At 37.5% G+C, this 27,591-nt stretch overlaps 1 protein-coding gene across 1 annotated transcript in view; it reads right to left on the bottom strand.

Moving 5' to 3' along the window:
- Positions 1-27,465, bottom strand: part of TTC3 (tetratricopeptide repeat domain 3) — a 67,731-nt gene extending 40,266 nt beyond the window's left edge. Inside the window, exons 1-17 of the mRNA XM_054399566.1 lie at positions 27,441-27,465; positions 26,835-26,919; positions 24,466-24,511; positions 23,945-24,077; positions 23,589-23,591; positions 23,440-23,524; positions 22,203-22,256; positions 20,039-20,171; positions 19,014-19,099; positions 18,325-18,419; positions 16,408-16,470; positions 12,709-12,763; positions 12,303-12,465; positions 12,136-12,181; positions 11,006-11,123; positions 6,637-6,691; positions 1,561-1,621 (exon numbers count right to left, since the gene is read on the bottom strand). Of these exons, the coding sequence (XP_054255541.1) occupies positions 1,561-1,621; positions 6,637-6,691; positions 11,006-11,123; positions 12,136-12,181; positions 12,303-12,465; positions 12,709-12,763; positions 16,408-16,470; positions 18,325-18,419; positions 19,014-19,099; positions 20,039-20,171; positions 22,203-22,256; positions 23,440-23,524; positions 23,589-23,591; positions 23,945-24,077; positions 24,466-24,511; positions 26,835-26,909 (1,271 nt within the window). The 5' untranslated portion in view covers positions 26,910-26,919; positions 27,441-27,465. The remainder of the gene's footprint in view (positions 1-1,560; positions 1,622-6,636; positions 6,692-11,005; positions 11,124-12,135; positions 12,182-12,302; positions 12,466-12,708; positions 12,764-16,407; positions 16,471-18,324; positions 18,420-19,013; positions 19,100-20,038; positions 20,172-22,202; positions 22,257-23,439; positions 23,525-23,588; positions 23,592-23,944; positions 24,078-24,465; positions 24,512-26,834; positions 26,920-27,440) is intronic.
- Between the last annotated feature and the right edge of the window lie 126 nt (positions 27,466-27,591).

Genomic DNA, 27,591 nt, shown 5'->3' with positions numbered 1-27,591 from the left:
GTAGTGAGAGTTTTGTAAGTCTAGAACTTCCCCATGAGAGAAGCAATTTTGTAGATTATTTGTTTGCTTTAAAGAGGATTTGTTCCCATTGTGAATTCTAACACCTCTCTACCACATCTTAAAGTGCACAGCAAAAGAAGTCAGTGGCAACCCAGTTAAGTAACATAAATGACGTCTCCTCTGACAAAGTCTCAATTGTCCTAGCTACAGAGGTATTCAAAACAGATTATGGGAAATCAAAAGGATTGTACCATAATAAACACAGATCAAGAGATGGTAGGTTTTGCAGTCACATTTAGGTTAGGACTGGGGACAAATAGGTTCAACTGTCACATTTCCTAATGCCTTTCCACTCTTCAACATGAGAAATACACTTTTAAAAATTATGACTTCAAAAAAACTTCCTCATTTCAACGTAAGGAGCTCATTTTACTGTACCTCACCTATTCTTGTCCTAAACACAACTAAAAATCACTAGCTGAAAAATCGTAAAAGCAAGAACATAGAAGTCAGAGCTTAATTGATCAAATTTTGCAATTTAGGTTCAAATACTGAAAGTTTCCATCTCTGTGTCCTTAAATAGTAAGTCATCATTTGCCTCAGTCAGCAGTAAGAGTTTTTTGCTCCTTAACAATCTATTAGATAAGCCATACGTTGGCATATGGAATCATCTACAAATACAGCGATTTCCCTAAACCTGTTTAATGCATGCTGGCCCCAGTATCACTGGAAATAATTATTTCTTTTGTTAAACTTTGTTACACAGATGGAAGCATACATTTTCTCCATAAAAATCTCTAGTGCTTTCTACCTCAATTTAATTTTGGGCTCAAACCATTAAACATAACCATTTACATTCAGTATGTTCTATGGGGAGCATTCGTGTATTTAAAATTAGACACTGACATTTTAAGTGAAAATCTAAGTCTAGAAACAAGCCTTGTAAGTAAAAGTTTTTAGTATTCAGCTCTGAGACTGACTTACAATGCTTTCTCACAGCCAAAGTTATTTTTAGTAAGCATGGGAAGTGTCAGAAGTTTTTAAAACTATTTGGTATACATAGAACTAGTACAAAGAGGCCTTGAAAATAAGATGGAGCTGGAGTTATGTTGTGGTGTAAGTCTGTAGGAACCCTGTTCCAGTTGTTACATTCAAACTTAACAGTATGTAACAACTGGAACAAGATTCCTATTATCTTTTGCTACAATAGAAGCACATTTTTTGTTACAGTTATGCTGTGTGACTTGCTTTTGGGCAACAGTTTTTAAACAGTGGTTATTAAAATTATGCCTTCCAAACTGAGGTTTGGATAACAGTTTTCAACAGACAGGCACTTTGTGAAAACTGGAATTTTGTGAACTTTAATCAGTTGTCTTAACAGGAAGACAGAGATCTATCTTATAGATGATACCTATCTGTATCTTGAAAAGTATGTAAACAAAACAATTATCAAAGAGGAAGCAACAAATCAAAGTCACATTAACTCCTTTTTAAGTTCTACATAAATTATGTAGATAATAATAATAAATAATAATAAATTTTAAAATACATAACACTTACCTCGTCTTTTCAGAGTCACTAGGCTTGGTTTTTTGCCTTCCTTTGTTTTGATGGCTTTGGCCTGTAATGAGAAAAAATATTTTAAACAAAATTATCATCACCTATAACAAAGGACGGGAAGAAAGGTCTCAGAACTCTGTTTTCTTTATAAATAAATGACCTTAAACATTTACAATACTGAAAACTAGCACAACCAAAAAGGTTTTTAAAAAGCCACCTCTGAGTGTGACAGTATGAATTTGATATTACTTTTATTAATTACCACACGACTTTATTCCTCCTGCAAAGGGGAAAAGGTATTTCAAACAAACAGAAGAATCTTAAAATTCAGTAAAATATGATCTGACTCTGTTACAATACTGTAACAGCTATTAAAGTGAACACCAAGCTAAAGTAATCAGTATGTTATACAAAACCACAGCTGATATTATTCACTATTACTCAATAACTAGATTTTTTCTTTTAAGTAGTAATAGATTACCATGGATATTCAAGTCTGACCAGAGATTTTACAGAAAGTCTGCTATTTCAAAAATACACTGCTAAAGGAGTTAAGTTCAACCCACATTAATCTTAGCAATGTAAACATGAGTCAGATCAAGATAATGCTCCCCAATTACAAAAAAAAAAGCTCGATGAAGTAGCAATACTTGACAAGAAAAAAAATCCATCATGAGACACTGATTAATTTCTAATTCTGAAGCTTAACATCAGAGACTTAGAACTTTACTAACATACAATTTGAGAGATCTAATGCTGTCATTGATAAGTTACAAGGGTTTACAAGCTGAATAAACAACTCTTTAGTAACGAGGAGAAAACATGTTTCAATACTGTATTGTGATGGGTCAAAACCAGGAAGCCATGACATTAAAATAATCTCTCAGCTGTTTGCTGTGGAATTAAAAAATAACATTAGGTATCTGAATGCATACATGCATATTCATGATGAAGTCAAGAAGGATTTAGTTTTCCAGAATTTTAAGTTAGAACTTTACGAGGTGTTTATGACTCAACAGCAACAGTGACAAAATCCACATATGGGAGAAATGCCTTCCAGTAGCAGGACAACTAGACAAGGAAGACAAAAAATTGCATTTCTGGACTGTTAAGGAAGCAACATGCAGCTGACGAATTCAGTTGCAGAACTTCTGAGCAGCACATGTTGCAGGTGTTCCTTATTGAATTTTATAATCCAATGGATTTTACAAGGCATACAGGAACACCACCTTCTGCCTCAGCTACCTGTTCTTTTTCTAAGAGGAGACAGTTCTAGCTATAATCTTTCAGATGCAGTTTAGGAGGCAACTGCAGCTTCCTAATACTGGACACCATCACACAGACAACAAACAGTCCAGCACCTGAATTCAAACCATTTGAGCACTGGAACCTAAACATAAGGTACATCTAACTACATCATTAAACATTGCTTGATTTAGTAGTACACTTATGCTGAACTACCATAAAATCAAATATGAAAAAAACAGTCAGGAATTTTATGTATAAAGTTTCAACAACCATCTATGCTTAAAAACGTTTAGTTTATGATACTCAGAGAAATATTTCATACAATTAGATTAAAAAAAATACTGAAAGACAATGATAGTGGAAAACCACAAATGCACCCATTTTCATAATGTCATTCAAGCCAGTGGGATGTCTGACATACTCATTTCTCAAGTTAAATTGTATGCGTGTGCACTTCGTGCCTTGTGCCGGACATATTTTTTCATTAAAAGCTACTTAATGACATAAAATGTTAATTAATCAGAACAACAACAACAAAAAAACAGCAAGTGTCATGAAGATTGAACATGTTCAGAATTGGTTTATGAACCATTTCTTGAAAAGGTCACACAGGAGTCTAAACAGGTGTTCGTTTAAGCAGTTCATATGCAGTAAAAACTCCAGAGCTACACTAATAACCATGACAAACTCCTCATAATAGAGACATTTAAATTATGGCAAGCAATCACCTTTTTGAAAGCAAAAAAACCCACTTCATATCATCATTTAACCATTCAGAGACACATGTATTACCTTTTCTTCATTATCATTGAATCATTAAGGCTGAAAAGACCTTTAAGATCATCGAGTTCAACCGTAACCGTGAGTTCAACTACCATGACCACTGAACTGTATCCTGAAGCACTGCATCTGCACATTTCTTGAACACCTCCAGGGATGGCAACTTCACCACCTCCCTGGGCAGCCTGTTTCAATGTCTCACCACTCTCTCAGTAAAGAAGTTTTTCCTAATGACCAATGCAAACCTCCCCTGGCACAAGTTCAGCCTATTTCCTCTCGTCCTATCGCTAGTTACTTGCAAGAAGAGACCAACAGCAGCCTCACTAGAAGCTCCTTTCAGGTAGCTGAAGAGAGCAGTAACATCTCCCTTTAGCCTTCACTTCTCTGGAACAGCCAGCCTCAGCTTGCTCAGCTTCTCCTCTTATGACAGGCCCTTGAAACCCCTCACTAGCCTTATACAGGTCACTTAGAAGGAATCAATGAATCAAAACAGTCTTAATGAAAATAAAGGAATACAAGCCTTTCCTCTCACTATAAAAAGCAAGAATTAATCAGCTCTACTTTTGAATTACCTAATTTTAAAAGGCCTTGAACAAAATTCATTTCAGAAAAACCCTACAGAAACTACTATTCCCATATCCCATCCAATTTAAAGACACTATCTCAAATTACTACAAACAAACCCACACCTCAAAACAAAACAAAACAAAAAAAAAAAAACAAGCAAATCTTGAATTACAAATAAAAAGGAGATATTATTTCAACAGCCAACATGATTCACTTACCCCATAAACATCTTAAAATATTAGAAGCTGTATTGCTTTTGCTAGACATTCCCATTAGGAGCAAACCAAGACACGTAACCAAAACATACACATGCTCAAAAAAATAACACATGCAGACAAAAACTGGAATTAAAAAGGGCAGTAACTTTAAGATAAAATAGAGTGGCATAAAATTCCTTTACATTTGATCTCCTGCAAGTCTTAAGCCTTTAAGTGAACTAAGGCTAAGAAAACGAAAGCTATTCTTCCCCACCCACAGTAAACTTGTATCAGCTAGCTACTCAGAGCGTAACTCCTCCTTTCAAAGCAAAGCCAAATCAAATATTTTCTTCTACATCAGTACTAACTTAAGTACGAGGAGAGGGGGAGGAGAAAGAACAAGAAAACCCCTCCACAGAATCAGCAGGAGCTTTTTGAAAAGTCTACACTGACCACCTCTTACTCCTGTTATCTCTGTAGCCCACAAGAATTTTCAGTTCTCTCCCAAATTCAGCCCATCATTATCCCTCTTTCCTTCCTCAGCCTCTCTAAAAATCAGCTATCCTTCTGACTCCCTGCCACTTCACCTAAGCCCAGCAGCTCAGACAGGCTGCAGACACCCTGCCCTTGATGATTATATCAGTAGCACACAGACTGCCACCACCTTGCCTCCAACTAACAAGGGAACAGGGCACTGTCCATATTTTTAATGTAAAGCACAATTCTCTTGAATTTCACTTACTATTGGTGGAAACAAGGAGGATACAACTCTCACCACAACTCTCACCCACATCGAATTGCATGATTTGGTCTTGCTGTAAGGTGAGCTGGACACCAAGTGCCTTTGGCAGTCCACTGGAGCCAGAGCATCACTAACAATCCTGTGTTCGCTATCAGTGATTGGGGCAGGTTGCCACATAGGCAAATTGTTGGTAATCTTTCCCACTGACTCAAAGCTTTGTTTCATAATGTGTCATCAGATTCCCTTACTACTCAGACCACACCTTCTCGTTCAAAAGTCTAGACTCAATTGCCAATTGCTTCAAACGCATTCAAAAAATTTCCTACGACCTCCATGCATCCCGATTTGCTCCTTCACACCACCTACATATAGTTCCTCAAAACATATTTTATGCCAAGAGCTTGACTTCCCCTTTCTAAAACCATCCCTCAATTTATGATTTCCACATTAAGTTCCTTCTACATATCATAGTTTCTTCTCTTTTTTTTATTACTCTACCACATAACACCTTTTAAAAAAAATTGTTTTTTCTATCGCAACATTTTACACCTTTTCCATCTCCCAATAAATCCTCTAATTCTTCAAGATGCTTGCATATGTCCAAAGCCCACAAGAGTACAATCTCTTTTCCCACTGCTCATTTTCAAATAATATTTCATAATGTATCTTCACTGGTTTCCTAAAAACAAATTTTCAAATGTTCTGCACTATTCAGATAAGCATTTAAAAATGCAAAGTTTTAAGCACATTGTGTCTGGGCTCCAAGGACTTCAGACTGTTTTGTGGTCAGGAATAAAAGAACTTACTGCCTTGGATTTCACTGCTTCAGAATACAGAGTAAGCATGCACCTGGTCTAGAACCAGTAGAAGTATTCCATATATACAATATAAGCAAAACTTCCTGAATGCCAAGGAAACACCTTATGCATTCTTGGTTACAGCAGGTTTAGTAAGCAAAAATCAAGAAAACATTTCACTTTGAAGAACAGAACTGGCTGCACTTTCACCACAAAAACATAGTTTTGGAATTTTGAGGAATGGGAGCTCTCTTTCTCTTTATAGAAAGACTTGGTTTGGGCTTTTTGATTCATTAAAACAAAACAACACATGAACAATCAAGCACACTTTTTGACAGTTTGTAGCTAAAACCCCACTGTTTTGTGGCCACTTTTCTCTAGCTGCAGGATTATTTTTTACGGATTTATATAGAGCTTTTCGTAACCACAAACTACCCACGATTCTCTTAAATTTAGATCCTTTTAGATCCCCTACCTGTCTCAGGAGGAAAGCGTTTCTAGCCTGTGACACAGCATTCTACTTTTTAGTTTCAGTTTCAATTCTGAATTCATCCATGTAAAGTATATTCAAACCAGTAAAACATAAAGGAAATGAGACGGAAATACAGGAGAGAAGTATCTAAGTAACTGCATGCTAACAGGAAAAGAGCTGAAATATGATAGTGTTATTTTCACAGCAGTATGCTAAGTGCACATTTGCTTATTAGCATGACTCCGACTTGGTAAGTAGCGAAAACAAACTTACTTGGCTGACGCTCTGGAGACGAACCTTTGCTTTTTGTTCTTTGGATGTCAGTGACCTGATGACAAGTATGGTTGTTTGGTTTTACATAGATTAAAAAAAAAAAAAAAAAGAAGGAAAAAAAAAAAACACTCACTAAGTTTAAACAAAGAAAAAGTTAAAGCACTAACATTTAAAGAAAGCGATCACAATAATATGGTGCATTATGTCCCGAGTTGTGATGAGAGTATTTGAACTGATGATGATTCATTACTGCTTCTATACTTGTTCACCTCTGCAAATAGTAACATGAACATCCAGACAATATTTTATTGTGTGCTGACTGGACATGGCTCGGTTCTCCATCACATCCAGAACATCTGGCCAGTGTCCCGGATGGGATTGACAACTGGAGCATAACAGTCTGTACCTTCACACTGACTTATGCCAAGAAGACTTATGTGAGATGTTCATTACTTACTATAAAAAGCAGGAGACTCTCGGGCTAACTCCTGAAGCCCCACCTACGAGTGGATGCACCATGTAGGACTTTCCCAGTTACTGAGGATGTCCAGGGGCCAGATGATGAGGGGCTTCCCAGCTGAAGTGTGAACCTGGGATGATGGTTTCGAGGTGGTAATTGGTGATGGATCCTTCTCTTAATCTCTGAATTGCTTTACCGTAATGAACTGGTGCATCGCTCTTCTGCTTATCTTTCCTTTTTGATTATTACTACTATGTACATGTGTGTATATACATATATATATATATACACAAAAACATGTATGTATTAAAGAGTATTAATTTTTCTATGTTAAACTGGAGCATGTGTTTTTACTTGGAATCCCACCATTTAGCAAAACACCAATCAATAGGTAAAGAAAAATAATTTTATAATCAAAGTGCATGCAAACACTTATAACTTTCCCCCCCAAAATTCAAATCAATTTATGTTATCTTCTACTCTGACAAATACTAGCCTTTTTCACAGTAATATTCATCCTAAAGGAAGATAAATTTACAGACCACATTATGCAGACTTTCATAGCATAAAATCAGATGAAAGTCAAAAATCTTTAAGCACTTCTAGTGCATTTGAGAGATCACTTTCTTTTCCAGTATGTTCCAAGTTTCATTTCCTGCCCTTTGCCCCTGGTTTCATTTCCCCAACAAAGAGGGATTTATTTGCTGCCCCACCCTCCTGTGAAACCCAAAAGGGTGTTTTTTTCACAGGTGCTAAATTGGTTTGAATTTGCTAGTTTCACATCATTTATCATCCTGTTTTCTGTATTATAAAGCATATTTATAATACACCTTACAGGCTAAATTACAAGAAACAGTTTATTAATTATCTTACATCAATGATGGTAAAGATGATCAGAAAGTGGTACAAATGTTTATTTAAATTAATAGTGTGAAACAGAAGAACTGTCTGTAAGCAAACTGAAAGCTGATTTTAAATTACACATGGTTTGCCTGCATGCAAACTGCTCAGGAAAATCCACACACAGCAACAGCTCACAGGCTCCCCATGATAATGGCCATCAAACAGGTGCCAAAACAGCAGTAACTGGGAAATTCCATTGACATCCTGTAGCAAAACCCATCTAAAACAAAGTAAATGTCAACAAATTCCCCCAACTTTGTGATTTTTTTGTGTGTGTGTATGTTTTTTTTTAAAGGAATAAAAACATTTGTAGTGGTTTTGACTGGGATAAATTTTCCTCTCAGCAACTCGTACTGTACTGTGTTTTAGATTTGGCATTAGAAGTGTTGATAGCACAGGGATGTTTTAGCTATTATTGAGCAGTGTTTGCAGTCTCGAGACCTTTTCTGCTTGCCACACCGCCTTGCCAGCAAGTAGGCTGGGAGTGCATGAGATGCTGAGCAGGGACACATCCAGGATGGTTGGCACAAACTGACCAAAGGGATGTCATGCACAGCAGGAAAAGCTGGGGGGAAAAGGAGGTATGTTCCGACTTATGGCATCCATTTCCCCAACTAACTATTACGCATGACAGAGCTCTTCTTTCTTGCAAATGGCTAAGCACCCGCCTGGAATCAGTGAATGAATTCCTTACTTAACTTTGCTTGTGTATGCAGCTTTTGCTTTGCTCATTAAAACTGTCTTTATCTCAACCCACAACTTCTCCCCTTTTCACATTTTGGATTTTCTTCCCTGTCTTGCTGCCAGGAGTGCACAAGCAGCTGCATGGGATTCAATTGCACACTACAGTTAAACCACAACATAGTTCACCGTTGTACTTTCAACAGTAAAATAACCTTCTGAAAGGCAGAATTAAGAGTTTTGGTTGGTGGATTTCTTTGGTCATCCTTCACTAACATGTAACCTCAGTTTAATTATTTTTCAGGAACAAAAATCAACCATCCACAGAGAACAAAATGTACTCTATTAAGCTTCTGTAATTGATGCACTCAATCCCTTGACCAAACTAGCAGCAGTCTGTTCCAGGCACCAAGAAAAGTAAAGGCCTAGGCTATGACAAGGCCATGAACTTCTCTAGTTCAAATCTGGTTTTTTGAAAACACACAGGGACAGGGTGACACAGTAAGCTTTGATATATGTGTGTTTGGAAACTGGAACACTGATCATGCAATTAACATGTCAATAGCAGATGTTTCTTCCAAAACTAATTTGGTCAAGGAACAAAGGAAGTTGTGGGTCCCAGGAGTCTCATGCTTACCCTTTCATTGCATTTAATTTCACTATGAGCCAAGCACTTTAATCCATAAACAGGACAGCCTGGGTAAGCTTTTTTTGAGCTCTCCTAAGTAGCTGAAGGTGTGGCAGTGATCTATTCTTGAGCTGGGACCTGTCAAGGTTAATCTTCAAGGCTGAGAAGCCCCTTATCTATTGCAGATCTTTGGTGCATGATCGAGATCACACATAACCTTGTACCACAGGACATTAAAATCTTGTACTGATAACTCTGAATCATTATCTATGCTGCAGACTAATGAAGTCTGACAGTAAAGTTTGATCTAAGCCTCACATTTACAACGTCAAAATTAAAAAAAACCCTACTTTGGCTGCTACCTTTGGCAGTGGTTCTCCACAAGCAGTCTAAATCTCTCTGTAACAGCTTCAGTTTCCCTTTTATGCCTTCCTCACCAAAAAAGTTACTGATCTAGCAAATTATTGTAAACAATCTCTTAAACTGAAATAATGACTCTAAAGAATTACAAAGGGTTAATAAAAGAATGCAAGTCTGGATTGCATTTTAGCTCTATACTACACTTTAAATAGGCAAGCCTGTTGAGAAACACAAAGCTCTATTTTTAAATACAATCTGGTTAAGCATAATATTTAAACAACCTTTTTTCCTATATGAAAGAAACCTCCGTAAATAAAAATAATGGTCTACAACCAGGTAAATGAGCTTAATGTCACAATATAGAATCATAGAATCAACCAGGTTGGAAGAGACCTCCAAGATCATCCAGTCCAACCTATCACCCAGCCCTAAGCAATTAACTAGACCATGGCACTAAGTGCCTCATCCAGTCTCCTCTTGAACGTCTCCAGTGATGGCGACTCCACCACCTCCCTGGGCAGCCCATTCCAATGGGCAGTCACCCCCTCTGTGAAGAGCTTCCTCCTAATATCCAGCCTATACCTCCCTTGGCACAGCTTGAGACTGTGTTCTCTTGTTCTGCTGCTGGTTGCCTGGGAGAAGAGACCAACCCCCACCTGCCTACAACCTCCCCTCAGGCAGTTGTAGACAGCAATGAGGTCACCCCTGAGCCTCCTCTTCTCCAGGCTAAACAACCCCAGCTCCCTCACCAGCTTCGTTGCCCTAATATCACCGCAACAACTATCCAAAAAGCCCTGGGTATGAATTAACTTTGGTGAAAATATCTTCCTCTTCAACTCCCTTAGACCACTGTGTTAACTGAACACCCTCCTAAAGCCAAAGGGAAGCCCACAGCTGAACGCACATTGACAGGCACAACTGGACAGCAAATTAAATCAGATGCGAATTCAGTCTCACTATCAGTAAGCCCCAAAAAACCTCTCTCCTCCTCACAACATACAGCTACCACCTTCACATTCAAGTAACCACCTACCACTTCCTTTCAAATCCAAGAACATAGATTTGGGAGTTAAGTTTCAGAGGAAAAGTGCACATGGCTGAAAAAACACACTATTAAAACAGTGGCTACAATATTTCAGGAACACCTTTAAACAACATATTCCAGAATGTTCCATAGAGTGGTCTGGCTTGGAAGGGACCTCCAAAGGTTATCTAGTCCAACTCCCTCTGCAGTAATCAGGGGCATCCTCAAATAGATCACGTTGCGGTGGGCAACCTGTTCCAGTCTTGTTTATACACACTCTTAGTCTTGCAATGCCAGCTGTAGTATAACTTACCCTGGTATCATGCTTTTGATGACAGTTTTTAGGATCAGACTGTATTCTCTTTCTCTCTTTTTCTATCTCTTTTTGTTGCTGAGGTATTATTAAATCAGATTCTGAAGAACTGCAGTCTCTGATACGTAAAAAAAAAGTAGAGAATTCCACGAATTTTGTTGTCTTTTCCCCATATTTACACACGTATCATGAAAAAAACAACAACAAAGATGAATACAAGAAGTGTACCACTCATAGCTTAATGGTATAAGCATATTTAAAGGATTTAATCGAACAGCCATTTTTAATATCACAGCCACAGTGCAAAAATACAACAATAAGTAAACCATTTTCTATAAAAGGAAGACAAACTGAATTTAAAAAAAAATAAAATATGGTAATTAAAAAAAAAAAGCAATCTTGCCCAAGGCCAAGTTTTGTTTGTGGAATAGAGTAGGAAAATCAATTTAACTTCCTTCAAAATTTCCAGGTTTACATAAAGCTGCTTAGTAATTTACTTACTGCACTGTTTCTGAATGACAACACATAATTACAAGTAGGCCGATAAAAATCAGTAAGTTCTTTCAGAAAAACGTTTAACACAAAAGTCCCAGCATATATTGTAACATAGCTGAATCTATGAATTTGGAATCTCTCTTACATTTTCTGAGCAAGGCAACAGATGTGGCAAAACCAAGATCCCGCACATTAGGATATATATTCATTTTTACCATTGCCAAAACACATTTGTAGCATTCAGTTCCTCAAACCAGCTCAATCTCCTGGCAAACTTTATACAGCAAAAAGTTAACACAAAGAAGTGGGTGTGATTGCCCTGACACTTTCAGGCACCCAATTTCCTCAACTGCAAAGCACTTCAAATTAGAAGGACAAAAGCCATGAAAATATAACTGTTTCCTGTTATTTCCAACATGGCTAAAACTTAAAGCTGGAAGGGGAACACACCTCAAGATAGCTTATTTAATTTCTAGAAGTCTACTTTACTCCTAGGCTGCACTCTGGTTGCAGATTTGATACATTTATTTCTTCCATTTTTATTTACTAACAGATAGCAACATTTAAGCAATATCTATGCTATGATACCGAGTATTGCTATTTAAAAATAAAAAGTAAACTTGATGGTTGCTTACTTTTTCCCAAGTGGCTTCTTTGGGTTTTGTTTATGCTGTTTACTACCTATAGAAAATTAAAAAGGAAGGGGGGGGAAAATTTAAAAATTAGCTAGTTTCAAAGGAAAGTCACCAGTTCAGGAATTTTGCTACATTCAAAGTAGACCTTGAAATCATAAAAATGTTACCATTGGCTTCTTCTAATGCCTTCTTCAAAATCTCATTTTGCTGAATAAGATCCTTAAGTCCATCAAGAATATTCTTGCATAGTTCCTGAGCTTTCTCATTAGCTTTCAAGGCCAGTTTGTGTTCACCCAGTAATGACAGCGCCTTACAAAAGTGGTAGTGACCCTATAAGGACACAAGTTTGAATTTCAAGCATTATCCACATAAATCAGAAAATAAATTAACTCCCAAACAGATACAGTAGACAATACAAAGTAAAATTTTAGAGACTCAAAAGTTTCAGGTCAAATGATGACTAATCTAAGTTCTCGGCACACTAAACAGAAAATTCACTGGAAGTAGTTGCCTGCATTTTTATACTGGGTTACAGCACCAACAAAAGAATTTTGAAATGTACATGAAACTAACCTTTGGCCAATCAGGCTTCAAAAGAATGGCTCTTTTTCCATCAACAAGGGCTCTCCTTCGAGAAGGGAGGGGAAAAAAACAAAAAGGTAATTATTTGTACTTCAGAAAAATCTACACACCTCTTGTACAAGGAACTGTAACAATAAGTTAAATAAAATAACAGCTTGTTGACCTCTGTAACGGCATGGCCAAATAACACTTCTTAGCTAAAACTAACAGGAGTTAAAACGTTAGTTTCAACTACCTCGCCCATCAGATATTTTTTCCTTCCTCCTACCTACTTGGTCTTAAAGCATTTATGCATACGTACCTACCCCCATTTGTATTCTAACAAAATGCTCCTTTAAAAAGCAAAGCCTTAATAACCAAGTCTGAATATCAAACCTAAATATTTTGACAGAAATAATATTCAAGAGTAGTTGTGTAATCATAGCTAGGTATTTTAGGGCACAAGTGTGGCAGCTGTACCCACCCTGATGAAAAAATACCATCAAGACACAAGATCCACTGACTTTGGTGAAAATACAAAACTACCTGCTGACTCTTGCTTTTTCTGAAGAACATCTGCTAACTCAAGTAACCATATCTTCTAACTTTGTTCACACAAGGGTTACAAAATTCACTGTTAGACCCACATCTCACTTGGAAGCTAAGACCCTCAGCCAGTGAAGACCACCATGACCATACTTTTGACCACGGATCACATTTGACTAGGAGATAAATATAGTCCTGTTGGAAGACCCATTGTGTCAGCAATTTGGAGTAGCAAGTTCAAATGATTTGTGATTAGAATAATTTTGTTTTCAACTTACAACCTTCCTAAATTATTTGCGAGCCCTCATAACAGAGAGTAGTAACTCCTGAGCTCTGAAAGACAGTATCTCCAAAACTACCAACTACTGAAGCCTGGAGAACACACATGACTGACTTTTTATATACAAAGTGTCATAGAATAACCAGAATTACTGTTTTGGTCAGGTCAGAAGAGAAGACTATCCCTACAGTTACAGGAGAGAACACAGGTCAGCAGCAACCGCCTCATCAGTGCTGCCCAAAGCAAGCAGCTAGAATTTATACACTTTCGGGATACACTATTTGCTCTTTATCTCACAGCTATGTGTCAGATAATGTGTCAGACAAGCAGGATGTAGTAAACTACATATGGATTACTTCAGACGAGGAAGCTTAGAAATAACCTCATTCCTTAAATTGCTGAGACATGGTGACTCAGTGAGGCCTTCAGAAAATGTCTGTAGTCACAGCTAACTTGAGAGACCTGCAAAGGTCTATGAGGTATCAACTATTTTACTTTCAAAAAGGGGAGGAATATGGCAAGAAAAAAAAAAAGACTTGTGAAACAAGTGTTAAAGGTGTTCAGAAATTGTACAGAGGGATCCAAAGGAGGAAAATGAGATGCTCTGTGATAATGAAAGCTCGATACAAAAAACAAGTTCAAAACAAAGAGTATGTTTTCCACAACAAAATTCTTCAGACATTTCAGGAAGGATTAATACAGTTAAATAAAAGCACACTAAAAGAAAACAAATGCACACATCTCCAAATTAGAGAAACCCCAGGTAGTAATGGCAGAATTTAGAGATGTGGCAATATACTTGAAAAAAAACAGCATTAAAAATAAAATTTAAAAAAAAAAAAATCACAACATAATTAGTGATTAAAAAGGAAGCAAACATAAGGAAAAAATGCCTGAGTAAAAGACAGATAATGGGGTACAGAACCTCAACATACTAAGATTGTTCTAAGAAGTGGTCCAAAGAACATTATCTGTCTCATCACTGTCATCAGGAATCAGAACTCCCCACCCCAAAACTTGGGACTAATATTGAAGCTAACATCTTAGCATGAGTTTACAGAGTTGCCTGCTCTGTAGCAAGTTACTGATTAAGTTATTGAGCCTGTACAATGGACTGCAGTCTCCATGGATATGCAGGTGCAGGTTCTAAGGGAAGAGCCCTACCTAGTAGCAGGAGTATCGAGCCGTTCTGGCTGTGTCAAGAAAACAGTTCCACTGTCCCAGCCTTCAGAACAGAAAGTCATAACTGCTGTCAAAAGGGACCAATGCCCTGGTGTTGCTAAGGGAATCATGAATCTTATGCAAACTTTGCTCATTATAATATTGTTATATAACACAAGAACACACCTCCTGGTCAAAAGCTGCCTGCTTCCAAGGCAGACCTTGCCTTGGACACTCCTCCTTAGGGCTACACCACACCTCGGACACTCCTCTTTGGGCATGTGTGGAAGCCTCACTCATGAGGGGCAGAGAGAGATGGAGTTTGGACACAGGCAGGTGTGAGACTGATTATAAAAGACATCTCCCTAACAATGAGACTTCGAGAGCTTTCCCTATCAGGATCAAGAAAGGATCGGAAGGACCAGCAGGACTGGACCCGGAGACCAGAGAAACATCTTGGGATCCTCACATTGGTGGTAGCTATAAGCCTCTTTCTCTTTTCTCTCTTCACTTTACTCTGTTCTAGCTTTCTCCTTTGTCCTCTCACTCTTACCTACCTATCGCATGCCACCTTACGGGCAAACAATAAAGTTTTACTGTTGGTTGACGTAAACCCCCCGGCATATTCTCCTTTGGTTTTTGCACTTTGAGATCACAGTAATGAAGAATCACAGCCCACTCAGTGGACTGTGACAATTGTAAAAGGAGTGGAAAAGACTGGAAAAAATTGAGCACTTGTTCTGTAGTTTCTTATGCTTTGTTTTCACCCACCTAGTCCTTCCTCCAGTGTCACCTTTCAACAGCCCAGCACAGTGCTAGAAAGAGTGGCCCTTGACACTACACCAAAACATCACTAGACAAGGCCAAGCTCTGTGGGCACTGGAGACCCAACCCAATGCCTATAAACAATTCACAACTGATCAGAAAAAGACTTGCGAAATCTAGACAAATGTGACAAAAAAAATCCGTAAAAACTGCCATGCACGGTAAACTCAGATGTAATAGGGTGCTACAGATAAAGGAAAACAGAGCAAAGGTGTAATAGCAAGTTATCAAACACAAAAGTGATGTCAATACAATCTCAAAGTAAGAAAAAAAGAACCTTCAGCATGACCATCACTTTCCCCCCCAGAGGAGAATTCTGCAAGCCAACAGCTCTCTAACCCCACTGCTACAGCAATAAAACTGCAAATCTTAGTACCCAGAGGAACAGAGTATAACACCAGTAAATGAGCAGAAACCAGGAATTATGTGGATAACAGCTTCAATTAATTTAATATTTCTTTTTATTTCAACAATTAGATCTGAAATAGTAACAAGTGGACCCTTAAGACTTCAATTACACTAACAATAAATTCTTGAGTTGGGTTTACATAAAAGGTATACACCCACCTTGCTCACAAACAAGATTTTTAGCTTAACTGGCTTAAGGAAAATAAGCCCATACTCACACTGATCTCTTCTTCAAGGGGTTTAATAAAAATCACAATACTCACTGGCACTGAGGTTTATTTTTTCCTGTTGTGTAATTCCTCAACACACAAACCGCCAGCAGATACCACTGATGATACTCATTTTTCTTAATAACAGGTTTCTTAGACAGTAACATCAAAATTACTATATACTTAAATTTTATTAAAAATACTATATTCCTAAGTATATTGCCATTTTGTAACTGCAGATCACCATAACATAACATGTCAGACAAACAAGGAGTTACTTACTTGTACTGTTTTGTGAGAATTAAACAGATAGCTCGGTTTCCATAGAGAAGATGGTTTGTAGGACTTAAAAAACAAACAAACAAACACAACAAAATTATGAAGTTAGTGATGCATATTACTTCTGAAAATCTTAAGGAGATAAAAAAGTTGTCACAATAATTGTCTCCAAGCACTCTAGAATCAACAATTACATAGAAGCTTCTTTGTATAGTTCCACTGATTTAAAAGTTAAGTCACTATTAGTTTTAATCATGCAATAATTTGTATTATTTGGGCCAAATAATGCAATTTCCAATCAATTCAAGTCACTCTCAGCCTACTTTTAAAAATAAATAATTAAATAAACAGAAAGAGAGATAGGAGATCTCCACTCCTTCCTCAACTCCCTGGACTCTGACATATCAAAGCACAACTCAAATGATTCAAAGGTACGGTTAGTATGTGCCCTACAATCTCAACTTTGTTCCAAAACAAACAAACCCAAAAACAACCAGAAAAAAAAAAACACAACAAAACCCAATCAAACAAACAAAAAAGCAAAAATAGCATGAAGCATAGAAAATCTAGCTCAACTGCCTGAAGTAGTTCTAAACAGCTAAAGCATTGCCCTCAACATACCTACTGGAGAATGAGAGAGGGGAACCAATAAATATAATCCAGCAACCAGTTGAAGGAAAGCCAAGGGAGGATGCAGCTAGTTAGGGAAGGAATGTGATGATGAAGCAGATGAAAGTCAGCTCACACTGCAAGAATGAAAAAGGGAAGACAGTGCACGGAGCAGATAAGGATTCCCTAGCTGCTAGGCATCACTGAGCTCATCCTTCACCTTCGAGTAGGGTCTTAAGGACAAAGAGTCATTTCAAACAAATAGCTATAACAGCTCAGATTTCCAGTCCCTGGAAACTGTAGGACTTTCCCCATTCTTTCATTGACTTCTGCTTCTCCCTCTCATCAGCCATCCTGAGAAGAGCCTTCTAAGCCTGCTCCATCGTTTCAGATACAGTCATTTGGCCAAAGTCAGCCTATTCAACTTTTCAAGGAGGCTGAAATCAGCTTGAATTTGGGAGTGGAATGCATCCTATATGACATAAAATCTGAAGCAAGACATGAGCAAAATGCTTATCTTTTCAACTCTATTAATTATAAAGCAAAGTCTTCAAAACGAAAAAATATACAACAGTTTATACAATCAAATTGTTATGAAAAGTGGAACTTCAAGAATTTTACCATATTTCACAGACACCAGAACTTGAAATGTTTGCATGACTACAACACAAGAAGTGATTACACCAAACCAGTGTTCTCTAACTAGCTGACATTCCATGCAGACTACTGGGCAAACGCTCTGTACATATATGACAATAAATTCTCACTTGTCCCTTAATAGAACCCAAAAAAAGTCTCCAAAGACTTTCAGCAAATGACTTTCAGGAAGAAATTAAACAAGGCTTACAAAATGAAATTAAGCCTGTTGTACACAGAGGTGGCAAGAGCAGACACTTAAGTATTTATTTGTTCTTGTTCATTTGTTCTGCATCATAACTGAGATGATAAATATTTGCAACACTTGGTCATACTGGTCTGCTGGAAGAGTATTTAGATGAGATGATACCAAACATGGCCATTAACACCAAATAATTTATTTCCGTTCAGGTTTGCTATACTGTTAGTCATTTTAGATCAGCTTTAGGCCCTAACAGGACTCTTGAGGTAGTGAAAGTGAACAAACCACTAGCAACAAGAAATAAATAAGACAAAAAAAAAAAAAGTGTTACATAGTTTTTAAAAAAAACTAAATATCATTTGGTCTCCAAGTGAGAAGATCATGCAAAACTATTAAAAAAAAAAAAAAATCAAGATAATTCTGAATAAGCAGAATACATATTGTGTATCTAGTTAACCAGTTTTAGTTCTTACCATAATTCTATGGCTTTATTATATGACATTATAGCACGATCAAAGTTTCTTTGTGAAAACTCCTCATTTCCTTTCTGTTTCATAGCTTCACTGTTCTGTGAAATCAAAAAGAATCAAATTTAGCAACCACTGGGATTAAACTTACTTGCAGTGAGAACATTTGACAAGAGTCATCATCAAAAGCAAGCATAAGTCAAATGGCCGAGTAGGCAGAGAACAGCACAGATCAGCATAGCTCCTGAATTACAGAACTGCAGGAAGACACAGGAATTAACCAGACTCATAGAAAGAAACTCAGAAGTTTACACTAAAGGAACATATGGCAAAGAATTTGAAAGTATTTTATTTGTGTGTTAAAAGGAAAAGTTAAACATTCTTATGTCAATATAAACTGCACTTCCTTGAACTTTTGGGAGAGTGAAAAAGTTATCACTCTCCAATGTATTCTGGTGACTGATGTTTGTTTACTAGACCTGGAGCTTTCAAGGTTAACATATATATAAGGACAATTACTCACTCAAGATCTTTAAACCTTTACCTTTAATCAATTGGTCATTTTTACAGTCTTTGATCATTAAATACCTACCCCAAAAAAAGAGGGGAGGAAAAAAACAAAAACAAAACCAAACAACTCAAACCCAAACTACAACATCAAAAACACTCCACAAAATTGTGATATGTTCTCTCACCTTCCTACAGTTTTCACAGATCATAGTTTCAAATTCTTCAACTAAATTACAATCTTCCAAAGCAACTTTAGTAATATAATGCTTGCCTGGAGACAAAATTAAAAAAAAATACAGTGAGTAAGTAGGTTATCAAAGACAAGTTAAGACTTATCTCCTGCTGCTAAATATCATGATCTGTTTTCTGACTGGGAGCAAAATCTGACACATCAGCTAAATGACAGAAGCAAATTAAACAGCCAAGATGTCCAAAAGGAAAGTAACTACTTACTATTGGATAAGCCCACAGTAACTGGCTGCAGACCATAAAATATTTAAGTATTTGCAATCAAGTAAAACTCGATTGTATTTTACAGAATTTGCTTTTAAATATTTGTGAAGATTTGCATTTTAAATAATTTTACTTTGGTACTTAACTATAAAGAGATTATTCTCCTTACATGGAAGTTTAATTTCTACTACCCTGTTACTGCTGTGTATGCAAAAAGTAAGACCACAACACAAGCCATTTAAAACATCAAACACAGCAGGCCCGGGAGCTTTTTGTCATCTCAAAAGAAGTTCTACTGCTACCATTAACATCTTACAGTAACTCCTATGAGCTACCTAAGCTAATTTTAAAAATATGACTAATATCTAAATATTTGAACAAAATCCTCTGCCAAATATTTAACAGAAAGACCCAAAATAATATTTCAGGCAACTTGTAACTTAACCCTAATTTAAAAGAACAGAGGGCATACATTCTGTCCATAATGGACAGCAAAGTGAAAAGGCATTTTGAACACCTGTTCAGAAGGGTATGCACTGTAAATACAACCCACATACAGAGATATAAAGAACTGACTGGTTAAAAAAAAAAAAAAAAAAAAAAAAAACCAAAAAATCCCACACAAAAACACAAGCAAGAAAAAAACCCCACACCACTATTTTTTCCATCGCTCCCAGAGTAATGACACACATGCAAGCATCAACTATTTCGTAACTATAACACAAGTGACTTTCTGCACCAAAGCATTCACACTTACTTTCAATAAAGAATATTTGAAAATAGATCCAAACATAATCATGAATTTCTGGAAGGCCCTCCAGCGTTTGCAGAACATTGACATCACCTGTGTATCTGACCCAGCCAAGAGCATCTGCTACATTAAAGATACCCTATTTCAATTGAAAAAAAGGAAAACAAAAGAAAAAAAAAGGTAACCAATTCTACACAATGCAAAGTATTATAACAAAAACAACAAACACCACACAAACCAACAAATCACCTGTAATACAGTGGAAGCATTCAGTGCAAACAAAACAAAACATACTACTGTAGCAGTTCAGAGTTCGTTCTTTAGTTCTTTGCCTTTGAAATACACAACAGCTCGAAAATATATCTGGGTAACTCACAGCCACCATAAAACATCATATTAACAAAATGAAAATGGTCATTCTTTCAATGGGAGACAAGGGAGCCATTCAAATTAGAGCATTTGATTTAGAAACTCCTTTTTGATGACTGCACACAAAATAGCTTCAGTATGAAGTGACAAGTCTAATTTAAAAAAAACAACATTCTTGAGGCTGCAAGACATACAGGCAGGGCTGAGACGTAATTCCGTAAATCACAACTACCCTTGTGTACAACTAAATTTAATTTCATGAGCTACAGAGCTCTACTTGAAGAATGATAGAGTGAAAATGTCCATTTCCTGGAATACTATCACATTACCTGAGCCTACAAGTTTTGAAAAATAATACGAAAAAAACCAACATGATTTACACAGATATCAGTAAAAATATAAGAATTGAGTAATCCTGCAGTAACATACAGTTGTACCTATTCTGCCTCTTCTACTGCTACTATCAACTATGATATTCTCATCTAATTTCAACGGTTTTATTTTAGGTTTTGTAGTTAACCTACATCAGACAGCAGAAACTAAAAAATGAGCAACACAGGGAAATTAAGAGCTTTCACAGTCCTATATTTACAAGCTTCCAAACCGCACTCTTCATCTGCCATTCACAGTCCTTCAGACTGAATCATTATCACTATTGGAGAATCTCATAAAAGATTTACAAGTTAGCTACAAATAACTTTTGCATTGTTTCAGTGATGCCTTGCAGCCCCATCATACATCAGGACTGCAGTAACAGGCCAGAGGCTTTGCAGCGCCACAGGACTGCAACTTGTCAGGCTGACTCTAAGCTTGTCTTGACATGCCTCTGACTTAGCTAGGTTTTCACTGAAAAAACAATTTTTCTTCTGATCAGCTGGATATGACTAATTTGGCTTGAAAATGAACCTCAGCAGACCATAGGTTGAGGAAGAAGAAAACATCAACAGCAGACCTGCAGCAAAGAACTGCAGTTAGCACTGACTATGCCACCCTACACACACAAGCACCAGAGAGAAGCCCTTCAACTTTAGGATCCCAAGGAACAGTACAAGGATAAACACAACATCTGGAAAAGGACCACAGCCAAGGAAGTGCATGTATTAAAACTGTACTACTATTATCATTGAGTTTTCCCTTTAGTAGTATTTGTTTCTTCATTTTCTTTCTTCTACAGTAATTCATTCTGGAAGACTTCAATTATATTAACAACAACTTTATGTCTTTACACAGAAAGTGTGTTCACCTGGGCTTTTAGCGTAACAGCCCAGCATCAGCACAGAATTCAGGGACAAAGCAAAACACACCATCTAGATAAATACTGTGTGCTTATGGAACAAAATCCAGAAATCTTCAAGACTGAAGGCAGAGAGAGCCTTCTCAAAGGAATAAAACTTCAGTAACAAATGTCAAATCTACAAGTAACCAAAAAGGAAAGCCTCCAGCAGGTACTTAAGCAGATGCTGGAGAGATGGCCTGGGCTCCAGCTGCACAACCTAAACCCACCTAACCACACCCCAGTAGCAACGTCCAAGAGAAACAACTTATTTTCAGCATGTGAATTATCCTCAGAGGTCTCACTTGTTTTGGTCTTCCTACACAGACAATATTTGTGTCATAGTTCTAGTCAGACAGATTCCATGCTGTGGCTGAGAGCTGCAACAACTGGCAGCTTCAGTCCTATATACTAAATGCTCCAAAACCCACTGACTCAATGTATTTATGCAAGCATTTTATATTTTGAGATATATTTGCACAAGTATTTTGTTTGTATTCACACAAAGAAGCAGTCCAAAAAACTTACGTTTTCTATTCCACTGCCCATTCTCAGTATGCCACGGATAAAAAGAGGAACGTTCTGGAAGAGGGATGGAAATAATACAAGTTATTAAGATCTAATAACTTTAGTTTATATCTGATCAGCTTCAGCTGAACAACATTTTCTGTTTTGCTTGAATGCAGTACCATTTGGACAGTTGCTCTGTTGCATTCTAAAGATTCAAGAAATATTCTAGTATTCAGTAACAAATCCCTTACCATTTTTGTTGAAAAATACTAAGTAAACGTCGACATGGAAATAGAGAATGCATGGATGCCCTAACACCTGGCAGTCATTTGAACCATTTCTGCATAACAAAGAACCAGCTGATACACCCAATGAAAACCACCCAAAAAAAGCAGCACTTCCTCTCCTGAGATCTATTCCTTCAAATAAATTTTACTATTTGATATACAATCTTTTACATGGAGTAAGAGACAGAGGCTGAGAAAGGAAGAAGGAGGAAGTAGACGTAAACAGGGAAATGGGAAAACACAGAGACCCACTCATACAAAGATCGAATGAAAGACTAATGGAGGAGCAAACAGCACAAAGAGGTCATTACATAAAATAATGTTGAAATACTGTAGGGGAATCTTGAAGTACAAGGAGGTGAAAACAGAACACTCAGGCTGAAGGAAGAAGCAGCAGAAAGAGCATAAGGAAGTATGAATACACCAGATCAACAGAGTACGTGAATTCCTAATCATAGGAAGCCATGCAACAGTTGACTGGAAAAATATAACTTGGGGTTGAGCACAGAATTTCTACAAATTACTTTTTTAGAAACCACATCATACCCAAATTTTAAAAATAAACAAAAATCTCTCCCTTTAGCTCTTGAGAATATTTCTTGTATCACCCTTTGCTCTGCACTTATGTTTCTGTTTTAAGTCAGCAACAGCAGATCTTAATGCCATTTACTGAACGAGCGTAAAATAAAATATCTAACTTGTTCACCCAGTCATGATGCCATTTGTCTCGCCGGCAAAACTCTCTTCCTTAGAAAGTTACAACTGTATTACTGACACTGCAAATATTACTCAGTTATTGCAACTGTAATAACACCTATAACACTTTCTAGAAAGCTGAAACTCAACTACGAGATAATTTACCCAAAGGAAATGTCTAACTTAAGATATAACCCCAAGCTGTGTAAGGTACAGATTTATATAACCCATTATACTTGAAAACTTACACAAAGTTAAAATACAGTACTTACAACAACTTTTTTCAGTAAATCAATAAGGTCTTCCCCAATATCTATGTCACAGAGTCTCTTCCAATGCTGGTCTAAGATCTGTGGACTGTTTAAAAACAGAACAAATTATTATTATTTTACAAAAGCAGTAGTGTGATACATAGTTTTACCTACTAATATTTAAGCTAAGTAGCTAAGTAAGAACATAGTTACAAACTCAAATCAAACCTTACAGAGGAAGAAAAAAAAAACACTTCGAAGATTTTGGCACTTTTGAAATAAAGGGTATCCATTTAAGTACTTAATACACTCTTGAACTCTGAACTTCAGAAGCCCACTCTCCATATTTGCTTCTGTATGTAAAGAACTACGCCCTCTGATCTTAACTTACTTAACCCACAGGTAAAACCATACCTCCAGACAGTTTTACTGCTACTGAAAGTACACAACTGACCTCTCACAGGTAACCAAAAAACAAACAAAATGTTCTTAAAGTGATTTCATCAGATTTCACATGATTACTTACTTCCAATCAGCCCCCATAGAACTGTCACATTTCTTGAAGAGAAGAGGCCAAAACATGCGTATTTTAATAACGTTGCAATATTCTCTTAATGTGTCAACTGGCAGGCTGCACCACACTTCACAGGGATCAACATCTTCAAGAAAACAGTTAGGAATTAGACTGCACAAGTCAGACATTACAAGTTATCAACGTCCAAATAAATACTGAAAAACATCAGTTATTTTTATACTGAATTCCTTAGTAATATCTAATCAAAACAAGTTGAACTCTCTAAATACATCTGGCAAGTTGAGGTTTTTTATAAATTAAATTCTCACAAATGTAAAGCAGTCTTCTGCATATTATATTAAGATAAAAATATGAGAATTCTTCCAGTGTAAAAGAACATATCAATGTTTCTCCTTGGAAATAATTTTCTACTTATTCAGACAAAATAAAGAAAAAAGTGAAATAGCAATAAAAAGATCCATAGCACAAGATGTGAATTAGAGAGTTATGTAACATTGGTGTCGTTTACATACCTGTTCTAGGCTTATGTGGCAATCTCTGTACGTGCACTCCATGAGCCTAAAGATAAACATATTTTTTTAACATTGCATATCTTGTAAATGTGTTACATGAACTGTACGCAATGATTGCTTAACTCTTCCTAAATATGAAACCACTAGCTGCTTAAATCACAGGAAGGAAGGTAAGTGTTTCTTACAGTCTGTCACCAATTCCTTTTCTCAAGAAATGCTAATTACTAAACACACTTAGACCAGGCTACTCTTTTAATAAACCTTATATATGTGCCATTTAATAAATATTGCATATTATGTCTGTGACAGCCCAATCTTCTTAACTGAATACAATGCATGTGGCAGGGCAGGGCAGGGCTGAGAGCCCATAATTAGTCTATTGTCTCCATCAAGGTATGACATTACCTGGTCTGAATAGACAGGGTAGTGGTTTTAATGGCCTTAATATTTCTAAAGGAGAGCTGACAGGCTGGGCAGATGGCTTAACAAGGACAAGAGCTGTTTTCTGCGGAACAGCACTACTGAAAGGCCAACAGCACCCCTCTGTGCACTCCTCACTCATGCACACCCCTCTTTGCAATTTGGGGAGACCTGCCAGAAAGGCTACAACTTCCAGGATCCACATGTTGCATCTACCACAGAAGACCCTGCTGTTCTTGCCACCAAGAACATGAACTATGCCTGTGAAGCCTTGTGGGAACTAAGGATAGTGACATCTTTTTCTCTTAGTTCTTAACTCTTTCTCACTCTTTTTCCTCTCCTTTTTTCTTCCCACTCTTCCTCCCATTACCAAGAGTTTTCACTGACTCTAATAAACCCAACTCAGACGTTTAGTGTTGGTTTGGTTTTGTTTACTCTGAGGGAATTTTTTGAATCGTAGCACAACCTCCCTGCCAAAGGTTGGCTTGGGATACTGGATCATGACAATTGCACATTATCATTTCGAAGAAATGCAAAGCTCTTCCTGAATATGACTGGAGAAGGGTATAAGAACTAACTAATTATCAAACATCTTTCATCAAGTTTCTTTAACAGACTTTTATTCTTTCACTGACAGACTTTTTGGAAATACTAGCATGCTGTACAACGACAACTTACTAACTTGTGGTGATGACAAGCAAACACATCATTTACCCAAAGCAGCACTTCTGAGCTATTACAACATTACAAGTGAATCAAGGCTTACTCTTTAGAGTTATAACATCAATATATTTAACAGACTAGAGCACTCAATAACAAAGAAGCAAAAAAATCCAGCACCCTTATTTCAAAATCAGTTTGTCTTGAAAGATGACTGAATATCTCCTTCACGCCATGGCTTTTGCTACAATATTCAAAAACAAAAAACAAAGCACACATCTACTCCATACACATACTCTCTATATATCAAACCCAAGGTCGTATTCTCACTAAAGCAAATGTGAAAAGAGAGATTTAGCACATGCCCAGAATCAAGGACTCTCTTTCCACAGCACAGTGGACACACCACTTTAAGGAATAAAACTTCTAGTATCTTATCCTAATACAGCTGTTAAAATACTTAAGTTTGTCCATAGCACACAAAACCGAGTATCTTTATGCATGTACACAATTTGCAATGAGACTCACCACTGGTAACGGTCCCTTGTAAAGGTACAGCCTTACAAAGAATTAATTCCATTTACCTGTACTTTTTATTTCTGCACAGGAAGAAGAAATAGCCAGCTAGCTTACACTTTTTGCAGCAGCAACACTTAGGATAAATAACTTTTAAATGAACTCTCCAAACAGTTGGATGATTAACTACCACAGTGTTTTCTGAGACTAATTAAGCATACCAAAAAGGGGAAAAGAAGAGTCAAGGAATGCATTCTTGGAAGTATTAAAACAGAAGACTTATACAGCTTATTTAATAAAAGAAACAACTAAACAAGTAGAGGCTTCATCTGGCACAAAGAAGTAGAGAAGAAAAAAAAAAAAAAAGGAGATGACAGGAATAAAGACTCGGTTAACACTCTGCAGTTAATTTACAGACCTGAACTTCCATGAACCAAGTTGCAATTACTTGGCAATTAAAGGAGCTGAATCCTTCACTCTGAGGTATAGCATCCCAACTATAGCCTGAATATATGGCCAACAATTTGGTGCTGTTCTCTTAACAGGAGCTAAGCATCACCGCATAGCTGTATATGCATTCAGTAAAACTTGCCTGGTAAGAGGACACACAGGATGCTCTACCTCAACTTAGTACTTTTGTAAGTGAACAACATACAGCATCTTTGCATCACTCTGAATTAATCAAAACTACCGATTACTCTGTAGTTCACATCTGGATATAAATACCACTGGAACATTTTGCAAGTTTTTCATCTAGTTTCAAACCTACTTACCAATTCACAGAAAGATTTATCATGAGTATAAAAAGTCAAGGCTTCAAATACTGAGTGAGATACAGGTTCCCCCATGGTACATGACCTGAAAGGATTATGAGAAATGCATGAGAACGCAAAAGGCAAATAACATGTGCTCTGCAGCACTTAAAAAAAAATCACATTAATTGACACTTTGCAAGAGTGTCACAGAAGACACACATCCTTGTTTTTACTTAGCACAGGTTAACGTTGCAGAAGGTATCAATTCAAAGCTGGTTAAATCGACTAACCAACAGTCTATAAATCCCTGATGCTTAACAAAACTCAAGCACACTACTTCACATCTGCCAGGCAGGAGAAGAAACGGCACTTTCTACCAGCCGGCTCAGGAAACAGCGTCTCAGGACATACTGCCACATCTTGGGAGAGCAGAGTTGAACACCCCGCCCGCTACATCGCGCAGTCCCGCGTCCCTCTCCTGCCCGGCGGCTCGCCCGGCAGCGCCCGTCGCGCCCGACAGCTCCGCCCAAAGCGATGCGGGAGCCGGCTGAGCTCCCCGCGGCCGCCTCGCTGCCTTGAGACCCCAGAAGTCCCGAGGCTCACCAATGACGTGTCGCAACCCACCCAGACAATCCTGCTCGTGCCCAGTTCTCCCCGCGGCAAAGATCTCCAGTAACACGGCGGGGCACCACCACGGCTTCCGGGACCAACAGCACCCGGCTCCCCGCCCAAGGCAGATCGGTCTGGGCGCCACCCTGCCACGAATTCCGGAGAG

The sequence above is a fragment of the Indicator indicator genome, chromosome 1, assembly GCF_027791375.1.
Source record: "Indicator indicator isolate 239-I01 chromosome 1, UM_Iind_1.1, whole genome shotgun sequence".
Taxonomy (NCBI): domain Eukaryota; kingdom Metazoa; phylum Chordata; class Aves; order Piciformes; family Indicatoridae; genus Indicator; species Indicator indicator.
The sequence above is the reverse complement of the archived record's forward strand: the minus strand, read 5'-3'. Positions and strand labels throughout refer to the sequence as shown.